Below are 10,669 nucleotides of genomic sequence, written 5' to 3' on the forward strand. Positions count from 1 at the left end.
CATTAAAATAAAATGATAAATATGTGTTTACATTATCTTTGACATTTGTATTCCATGAAATAATAATCTTATATGCAATCACAGAATAATTTATGTAATTTATATGACTAATTAAATGTAAAATTATTTTTATTCAATATTTAATTATTAAAAATATTATTTCCAATTTACATACATATATTCATCTAACATAATACTAAAATATCTTTTAAATAAATTTTAATATTTTATTTTAGAAAATGCTTTAAATTTATATTTGGCCGTAACTTCAAACATACATTAACCGCCAAAATGATTATGACAATTATGTCATCAACTATTTACTGCCGGCCTTAAATCATTTAAAATTTTAAAATATTATCTATGCTTTATACTGTACGTCTTTACCCATGTATGACTTAAGTTTACAGTAAAACTACATATTATGGATATCTATGACTATGAGAGTATGAATAGTGTGTGTGTCCTGTCTCATGTATGGCTACTGGCTACATGATAAATATTATCCACCACAAGTCAACAACTCATTAGGTGCTATCCAGTGATGGTAATTTGTAGATCGGTAGGAATTAAAAAGTGGAAATTCAATAAGGATCGTCCTAGACCCTAGAATTAAGTAGTTGAAACAATACATTATAATAGACAATAATTAATAACATAAATTATTGTAAGACGTAACTCACGTAAGTATAACGGTTATCAATTTTATTACATATTCAGTTATTCGTTAGTCGTTCGTTACCTACCGACTACTTTGGAGTATTTTTGGTGGGGCTATCGTTATTGCCTGTACAGCTATACCGGACTACCGGAGTCACTAAGCGAATACTCAAAGCGTCAAATTTTTGGCGGTTAAACAATTTTATATCTGCCTATAATTATTAAAGTATCTATATCAGTAGCCAGTAGGTAGTAATTAAGTGTAAATATTTTTTTGGCTATGCAACTTATTGATTTTACGTAAAGTCACGGAACAAGATAAAGATATATCTAGTATATTTAGTTCCCCCAAGTATGCTTTGTATGGTACCTACCACGGTTTAAGATATATCTTAAATTGTGCCTACTATATACATTGCTATTTAATGACTAAGTCACTGCCGTGTTAATTTAATATTCAATAATTATTTAACTACTAAGAACGATATTGAGCGAGGGCTAAGCGTCAGATTCTATTTATAAGGATATTTTAAAATTAGTACATTAATTAGTAATATGATAATTATTGGTATATTTTTGTCAAAATTGTGAAGTATAAATATTATATTATTGTTAAATTGTTTATTGAACTCTATGTTCGGTATAAATGTTTTTAACCGTTATAGGTATGACATACTATATGAGGTATTACCTTAATATTATATCATAACAATTATTGAATTATTAAAATATGTACAATAATAATTAATAATAAATAAACAATAAACACTTATAAAGTTATAACATATTATTCAGTGATAAAAAATCAAAATATTTTATACAGGCACTATGTAGAAATATAGTATAGAAATCTGTGTAAATAGGTAATAGTCTGTAGCATGAACTAAGAGGATCTTCTTAATTCATAGTCTGTAATTACCTATAGAAAAGGTTGGTTAAGTATCATTAATTTATATAATATATGGTGTCACCGTTTTCATTTAGTTTACATATAAAATGTATAAAGTAAATATATATCGTTTAATAGTTAGCTCTAATATTCAATGCTATTAACAAGGAACAAAAAGCAATAGGTTTCAAATTTTTGCAATACAATATAACAATAACAATAATAACTTTAAATACTATTATTTATTAAACTTTTTAGGAGTTTAATTAACTGTGTCTAATGTATATCAGCCGAGAAAATAAGAATACCAACTGTGCGGTACAGGTATAAAGCTGTATTAAAAACGAACTTCAGTGGTCAAAGTCGTAGATGGACAAATATGTAAATATCACACTAGAATTTTTAATTCATCCATACAATTTAGAAGTATTAAGCTTTTGGAATATACTCCGACTCCCGACTGATATAATTACCAACAATAATAATAATAATACAATAATTTGTATTTAGCCATGCTCCCAAAAAACGATCCGTTATTGTATTTGACAATACATATAATTTAAATACATGATCGTTAATTGTTTTTTGTTCCACAGATCAATCATAGAACATTAAATAATAAATACAATTTTAGTATTCTATAACAATTTATTATTTGTATTCGTGTTCCTCATTATCAATATTATTATTATAACGTTACGTTATCACATATTATATATATCAATTAATATAATATATTTTGTGTATTTCTATTCGTCAATAGTCGGCCAAGTTTGAAGTTGTACAAGTGTCAAGTGCCGAAGTACCCACTCATCAGTATTCAGCCAACAGACGGCAGTAGTGTTGCACTTGCGTCTTGCAATACGCCAATATCTGTTTTGCGTCCTATTCTACTGTTTTACCTTGCCTATTGTATTTCAGTAATACATCTACTTATTACGATTTAATAATTTAAAATTATTTTAATATTTCATAGTGACAGATTACATCTTAGTTATCAAAGCGTTTTACATTAATTTAAGCTTAAATTTGTAATATTTATAATTGTTTATAATACTTATACATTAATATTATATTAAATACTTACTACATTCAGTTTAAAATGGGTAAACAAGAAAATATTTTTTTGTTTGTGCCAAATTTAATTGGTAAGTTACTGTGAATCATTATTTACTTAAAATCAATTTAAACTAATTATTAATTTTAATGCACACTCGCCAACACCCACTGTCTCGTACCTATCTATAAATTCCATGGACCTTGTGTTAAATTCTAGTTATTACCTTATTAAATAATGGTTACTATTTATTAGAGAAATATTCCTTTCAATCTAAAAAAGCAATTAATTTTAAAATAGGTACCTCTTATGTATAAATTTTTAATTGATTAACAACTCACAGAATAATCTAGTGTAATTGAGAAATAAAAAAATGTGGATTTATATATAACTAATACTTGAAATTAAAATTATATACAAACAACTAGTTAGTAAATTTGGTTTTTACCTGATTTTATAGGATATGCCAGAATAATTCTAGCAGTTGTTTCAATTTACTTTATGCCAACCAATTACAAAGTTGCATGCAGTTGTTATGTGATAAGTGCATTATTGGATGCTTTTGATGGGCATGCAGCTCGAGCATTTAACCAAAGTAAGTAAATCACGAGTTTAATAACTTAAATACAATCAGATTATAATTAATGTATTATTGCTAATTGATAGGTTTAAAATATTAGTAAATATATTTCATAAGTTTTTTTTTAAAATATCCCATTTATTTATATTATATAATAAAAATAGTGCTTTATTAAGTAAATGTGTACTTTTTTAGGTACTAAGTTTGGAGCTATACTGGATCAACTAACTGACCGCTGTGGAACAATGAGCTTATGTATTGCGCTGTCTAATTTTTATCCAAAATATATGTTTTTGTTCCAACTTAGCTGTATCATTGATATTGCTTGTCACTGGATCTATTTACACTCGTAATTCATACAAGACTTTATGAATATTTTTCATTTTCATAATTATATTAATTTGTTTTTAATAGATCAATTTTGCAAGGTAAAACTAGTCATAAATTTGTAGATATGTCTGGAAATCCCATCATGAAGTGGTATTATACATCAAAACCCGTACTGTTTTTTATGTGTGCAGGAAATGAACTATTTTTTGCATCATTATATTTATGTCATTTTATTACAGGACCAATGAGTAAGTACTAATACAAATAGTATAATAATATAAATAATAAATATCTTAATGATTAATTATGTTTTTTTTCTTTTAGTTGCAGGTCATGGTTTATTTAAGTTATTGTGCTGGTTTTCAAGTCCAATAATGTTTGTTAAAACATTAATATCATTAATTCATTGTTATGTGGCTAGTATAAATTTGTCCATTATTGATATGAATGAGCGTCAAGAAAAACAATAGGTTGTTAATATATATAAATATATATACGAAAAAAATTATGATATAGTTTAAACATTAATACACAAGTGTGTTATATTTTTAAGCATTCCATTATCATAATACTACTCTATTTATTGGTTCCTTTTATTGTAGAAGTTCAGATATTACGTACTTATAAATTATTAAAATGTTTGGTTTCTAGTCATTATTTTAAATGTATTAACATTACATTTATATATTATAATTCTTTTTTAAACGTAAATATCAGTTTATATGACGTATACTTATTTTATTTTTAAATAGTGGAATCTGTTCTATTCTATTGACAATTATTACATATTTTACTGAAAATTATTTCCATTATTAATAAATAATTTTAGTTAATATTTGTTCTTGTTGTGACTCAAATAAATAAATATACTAATATTATTTAAACAAAAATTACATTTTAGTTCTAGTTTAATGTTTTTTTACTTTACCTCGCAAAGTATACCTATATTCAAAAATGTGAATCAGCTTTTAATCAGCCTAGATTTATTCTTATCATTTAATTAGTATAATACATGTTAAATGGATTAAAAATAAATCAATACATTTGAATTGAAATAATATAAAACCTAAGAAGTACTAATCTTTAAAATAAACCTGTAATAATGAACAAGGGTAATGTTTTCAATGTGAACTAACAGTTTTTTAGACCATACTCAATGTTGTCATCCTTGAAATCAAAGGTGCAATTTGAGTTTTAAATTTGGAGGAGACTATTATTTTTTGCATGTATGAGATATATAAAGGTGGAAGGGGAGGGGTTATATACAAACCATTTGGGTTACTACCTTTTTTTTTTTTTTTATTAAAAATATATATTTACAATCTGTATCATTTGTACAATGAGCAAATGTGATACATAGCAGAGACTTACATAACTCAAATGACATGATTTACGTGAGGAGGGAGACTATCCATTGATAGAACCCTTCAGAGCATGATTACTTAATTAATTCAGGAGAACTCTACACCATCGTCTTTTGAGACGGCGTGGAGGGTTATTGGGTAGCGTGTGAGGAGTGGATTTGGATGGTGTAGTTGCGCATGAAATTTGGTATAGTAATTTTTGGCTAGTTGGTCAACTGTGTCAATTTTTAGGTCTTTTTGTAATGATTTATTTGTTTATCTAATTACTACCTACTCACTATAAAAACCACTTGAAGTTGAAGATACAAGTACTTTTTCTTTAACTAAAAGCCTCTGGCCTCTGTAGTTGATTCTTTATCTGTTCCTTTTTACATACCAAGCGTATAATTTTACTCAATTACCTGAAATTTCTTAACATCCCCTCCCCACATATTTTCAATGATCAATATTAAATATGCAGGAGTTATCAAAAAGATAATTAATTTTGTATTGGAAGCCAGTATTCGTATTTTTATTTTATTTCCCTCTATAATCTATGTATTCATAACTTTGTATTACTAAAATAATTGTCGAGCTATCATAGTCACTGACTAAAAGATAATAAAAAAAAGGTGGGCAAGTGGGTATTGCTCTGCTGTGGAAAGTAGGTCATATATAATAGATGTGTTAAATTTGAATGCAACGACAAGTATCATTGTATACGAAAAACAATTCTGAACGGAGATGATTTGTCAGTCTATGATAATTAGTAGGATATACCTATTTTATTATTATAATATTATCTATATTTAAATTATAATATATCATTATTTTACTCGATTTCGTAAAAAAAAATTTCATACGCTCATAAATTTTTTTCTATATTGACGCTGGATTTTTTTTTCACAGTTATTTGAAGAAAAAGTTGTGGAGAACCTTGTGTTGGGTTTTTTAACCTTAGGTATAAATCACAAAAATGATGAATTTTCAACTTCAAAATTCCTTGCAAATTTTCGCAATTTTGACATATTTTGTAAACATTTGAACTTTTTATGTTGATAAACAAAAATTGTGACGAACGATTTTTGATTTTTTTTTTTTTTTAACTACAATAAGAACAACTTATAATAAACCTTGTATTAAATTTTAAAGATTTTTGAAAAGCCTAATTTTTTTTATCGGCATTTCAAGAAAATTAATTTAGAAAAATCGAAAATTTCAATGGTCTATAAATAGTTAAAAAAATTATAAATATTTTGAAAATGTAATCGTAAATAGATAACGCTAATATAAACATTTGTCGAAAAGAGGTTATGCGTAAAAATTCGTTTTTTCCGTTACTTTTTCAGGGTTTTTTCTGACGCTTTTGAAAACTACTGTAAATTTTTTAATAAGAGCAACATACTAATAATAGCAAGAGCAAAAACATCTATAAAATTAACTTTATTTTTTTTTTCAAATTGAAGCTTTTATTGAAATTATTGAATTAGAGAATGTTGTTTCATATGTTTTAATGAATAATTATAACTATTTTATTTTGTTTATTTTTTAAAATGTTTTAAATAATAATTTTTTTTTATCTAATACTATATTATACTTATATCACTGAATATTTGCAACATTAAAAATGGAATTATCTGATATTTATCTAGATAAATTATTAGTTATCTATTTCCAACACTGTTTGTAGGTCAGTAATTTATTGTTTGTTTCTGATATTTCGGAGGGGTTTAAACACCCTACCCCCTCTGCGTTCGCGCCTGACGGCTGACATACGACATACCTAATTTGAATAAATTTAAAGAATTAATAGAATTATAAATATATACATTTTTGACATTAAAATTATTTACATTTTGCATAGATTTAATTAGACTGATTAGAGGGGCATTCTTATTTCTTACTATATTAATTAGGTACGCTGGAATGGCACATAAAAAGTATCAAGTCGGTCTAGTGATATCATATACCAGGAACTAGAAATGATAAATCTGCCAATAGATCTGGACAGTAAATATAGATATAGCCATTTAATAGTTTATAACTAAAAATATGTCATGTTTGACCCTTCAGACTTGAAGAGTATAAACTATAAAGCTTTAAATGTAATAATAGTGGTTCATATGAAGTTTGAGGCAAACGTGGAATATTACATTTAATGCTTATTAGTCTCAAGAAGCAATTTTGAATCACCTCAAGAGAATAAATTGGACCAGATGCAAAAGGAGACCAAATTTTTAATTTTAATCAAAAATCGACACAACAAAAGTGTTTTGGAGGCTAGGGAATTATTAAAAATTATTATACATTTTTAATTAGGTATATTATAAATATTGTAATAACAATATACCATTATTGGAATACTAAATTTTAGGATTTTTAATTTCTGACATATTTATTTAAGATTTACAAATCAATATAGCCTATAGGTAAGTCAATCTATTGAAGATTAAAGAACTTCATTCGTCTAGACTCTAGAGTCCTATAGACAACTTAATAATAGTAATTATAGGTGTGTAATATTATATAAGGTGAAAAAAAATATAAGTACAGTTAATATAAATGTTTGTGATTAATACCTATTAATTGGTTATACTACTTTATGTAGTACAAAGTACGACTAGTACGAGTTATAGTGAGAGCCCAACTTAGGAATTTTGGGGCCTGGGTCTAATTTTTTGATGGGGCCCCAAAACTAATTATTATCTAAATTCTAAATTATCAACTTTAATTATTATAAATGTAGTCTTTTTGCTATATAAATTTTTTATATTAAATTTATTTTATAAGATTATAAATAAATTATACTACAGCATAAGTCTATAAGTAATTATTTAATGATGATTAATATAAATAAAACGATTAAATTAAAATTATAAATATAAGTAAAGAATTGTAGATACAGTTTTTAATTTAAACAAATGTTTACTGATATAGGTGCATCATGTAGGGGAGACTGGCTTAATATGACATACCATTTTTTAATTAAAAAATACTGAAGGAAATAATGTTAGTTAACACATGAAACTTGAGCAACATATTTGTATTTATATTATACACATATTTCTGAAGTCTAATTGTACATTCAATACAAACAAATTATTTTAATTCATTTTTTTTAAAATGTATCTACTATGTCATTTTACCCGGAGTGTCGGATAAAATGGCATACACCATTTGTATAAGCAACCATTGTATACTTGGCAATAGAAATAAATTATAATTTTTTGGAATGCAATAGTTTATTTAATAGTTTAATTTTTTTATTATTATTATAAATAACAAGACTTTAGTTATATATAAAATTCTATAAAAACATAATAAAAACATAATAAAAACAAATAAAATGCTGTTTAGTAATAAAAAATAAAACATGAGTCTTCCTTAGATTAATTCTATAAAAACATAATAACAACAAATAAAATGCTGTTTGGTAATAAAACATAAGTCTTCCTTAGACTAACTTTAGAATTTCAGTCTTAGTTAATTTTTAAAATTCAGTCTTTTTTTAAAATTCAGTCTTCTTGACATAACTCACATTCAAAATATTTTACTCCAAAATCAATACCTGCACAGGCTGTGTGCGCCCATTTTTTACAGAAATTACAACGTATCCATGTCTCATTAGATTTAGAATGTTTGTATAAATCATTACAATAAAGACAAGCAACTTCATCTTCATCATTATCAACATCATCAGCTTCACTTTGAGCATCGTTTTCAGTTGGAACATCTAAAAATAATTTGCGATTTACTGGTCTTTTTGATTTTCTAATTACTTTTTCTTGTTTCTTTTTTATATTCTTAATATGTGGATTCTTCATAACTGCCTGAGTGTTTTTAGATTTGATTTTCATAGACTTTTTTAATTCTTTATCTTTTTTCTCATTTTGTTTTTCTTTTAATTGTTTTATGAGTGGACTTTTTGTAAGCACTTGAGTTCCTGTAGATCTATTTTTATTTGATTTTCTAGGGCCAGCAAAGGAACAGCTAGGCAAAGGTGAAATTTTTTGTATTATTTTAGAAATATTTTCAGTATTTAGGTTTGTTTCTGTGTTTGAACAAGCAGGCATTGGCAAAAGTAATGGAGAAGTCTGAAAATTTGTATCTATGTCTACAACAGTCACATTATTCACATTATCTTCAGTATCTTCAGTACTTGGAAAAATGACTTCATTTTGTTCCTCAGAAAGTATATTTGTATTATTAGTAGGTTCTTCAAAATTCAAATTATTTGTTGTCAAACTTGGAGCAAATAAATGATCTGGAAAGATATCTGGGTTATATGGATTTAAACCGCAGGCTTGAAATGATGACAAAATATTCTTCATTGTAACTGTTTTTACAAAAGCACGACCAAAAATGTTAGATATTTGATAGAGTCCAACTGTTCGGCCTGCATTAGCCTTTAACCAAATTTCTATTTCTTGGTTAAAATATACATCAAGAGGACCAAAAATACCAACATCCAAAGGTTGAAGTCGGTGCGTGCAATGAGGAGGTAGACAAAGTAAAACAACACCTGACTTTTTAGCAAGTTCAAGTGCATCTACTGTTTTGTGACTTGAATGGCCATCTAGAAGTAATAACACTTTTTCTTCAAGACTAGGTTTAACATTCCTTATAAAGTGGTTCATCCATTCAATAAATAATTCCCCAGTCATATAACCTGTGTCCTGATACATTTTCAAAGTACCTGGAGGGGCTCCATCGTACAAATTAGCATTAAATGTTTTTCTGGGAAAAATGAGAGCAGGGGGTACACATTGCCCAGATGAACCTATACAACAAACCACTGTAACATGCTGCCCACGTTCGGCACTTGTTAATACACCTACTTGTTTTTTGCCCTTTTGAGCAAATATCTTTGATGGCTTTTGTACCGTTGTCAATGCAGATTCATCCATATTATATATTTTTTCAACTGATATGTTTTCATTGCGCATAGTGTCAAAAAAAAGATTAAAAAATTTGTGTACCTGTGGCTTGTTAAAAGCTTGTGCTCTGGCAGCTGATGTTGGTTCCGGAGAACGTAATGATAGCTGTGGATTTCTTTTACGAAACCCAGCTAACCAGTCCCACCCTGCTTCTCTCTTTTCTTTATTAAAGTTATGTGGAATATGAGCTTCTTCGGCAAAATCATAAGCCATTTTCTTTACTTCTTGGACAGTCATTCCAAAAAATCTAGACTCCAAGTTTAAAATATGGTCAATCAATTTTTTTTCTACCATAGATGGCAAACAACTTGGTCGACCAAGATGTTTCACTATTCCTTTTGCTATTTTATTTGTATTATGAAAATGACGACGAAGTGTAGCTTGAGGTATATTGAAATATTTGGAAGCTTTAAGCCACCCCATTTCTTTATTTTGTACAGCCAATATAGCTTTCTTCATACTTTCTTCCGACCATGTTTGTCGTTTAGTTTTTCTTGCATAGTGGGATACCATTCTCAACTACAGTGAATAAATTAAAAAACAATTAATTAATATGATAATACCTATAACCATAATAATCTATAAGAGCTATAATAAAATTAAAATATAAATAATAGGTAAAAATGTACCTATAGTCATAATATATTATACTATAGGTAAAATGACACACAGCTATGTCATTTTGCCTGATACCATACAAGTTTTTTTCAAAGTTTTTATGGTAAAAGTATTATAATAAGCGTAATTATAAAATAATAGTAGTATAGCTTACCTTTTTATGTTCAACTTCTAGCAAAAAAAAATGAAGGAACATAAAAATTTGTATTTTTATATTAATTTTTAAAAATGATAAAAAAAAAAGTTGATAAGACA

At 26.6% G+C, this 10,669-nt stretch overlaps 2 protein-coding genes across 2 annotated transcripts; one reads left to right on the forward strand and one right to left on the reverse strand.

Moving 5' to 3' along the window:
• Positions 1 to 2,311: 2,311 nt before the first annotated feature.
• Positions 2,312 to 4,428, forward strand: LOC132918011 (CDP-diacylglycerol--inositol 3-phosphatidyltransferase). Its single transcript, XM_060979060.1, has 5 exons — positions 2,312 to 2,697; positions 3,067 to 3,201; positions 3,382 to 3,535; positions 3,601 to 3,764; positions 3,841 to 4,428. Exons 1-5 carry the CDS (start codon positions 2,652 to 2,654, stop codon positions 3,984 to 3,986), a joined length of 645 nt encoding a protein of 214 aa, XP_060835043.1. The 5' UTR covers positions 2,312 to 2,651; the 3' UTR covers positions 3,987 to 4,428.
• Positions 4,429 to 7,887: 3,459 nt separating this feature from the next.
• On the reverse strand, positions 7,888 to 10,669 carry LOC132917989 (uncharacterized). Its single transcript, XM_060979021.1, has 2 exons — positions 10,569 to 10,669; positions 7,888 to 10,315 (listed from the first exon to the last, which is right to left on the reverse strand). Exons 1-2 carry the CDS (start codon positions 10,608 to 10,610, stop codon positions 8,375 to 8,377), a joined length of 1,983 nt encoding a protein of 660 aa, XP_060835004.1. The 5' UTR covers positions 10,611 to 10,669; the 3' UTR covers positions 7,888 to 8,374.

The sequence above is a fragment of the Rhopalosiphum padi genome, chromosome 1, assembly GCF_020882245.1.
Source record: "Rhopalosiphum padi isolate XX-2018 chromosome 1, ASM2088224v1, whole genome shotgun sequence".
Classification (NCBI taxonomy): Eukaryota; Metazoa; Arthropoda; class Insecta; order Hemiptera; family Aphididae; genus Rhopalosiphum; species Rhopalosiphum padi.

Bases quoted from the DNA above. Each gene is read 5' to 3' on its own strand.
- LOC132917989 (XM_060979021.1), bottom strand. From the start codon at position 10,610: ATGTTCCTTCATTTTTTTTTGCTAGAAGTTGAACATAAAAAG. The intron at 10,316-10,568 runs GTAAGCTATACT...TATTCACTGTAG, and splicing joins TAGAAGTTGAACATAAAAAG to TTGAGAATGGTATCCCACTA.
- LOC132918011 (XM_060979060.1), top strand. From the start codon at position 2,652: ATGGGTAAACAAGAAAATATTTTTTTGTTTGTGCCAAATTTAATTG. The intron at 3,536-3,600 runs GTAATTCATACA...TGTTTTTAATAG, and splicing joins CACTGGATCTATTTACACTC to ATCAATTTTGCAAGGTAAAA. The intron at 3,765-3,840 runs GTAAGTACTAAT...TTTTTCTTTTAG, and splicing joins TTTTATTACAGGACCAATGA to TTGCAGGTCATGGTTTATTT.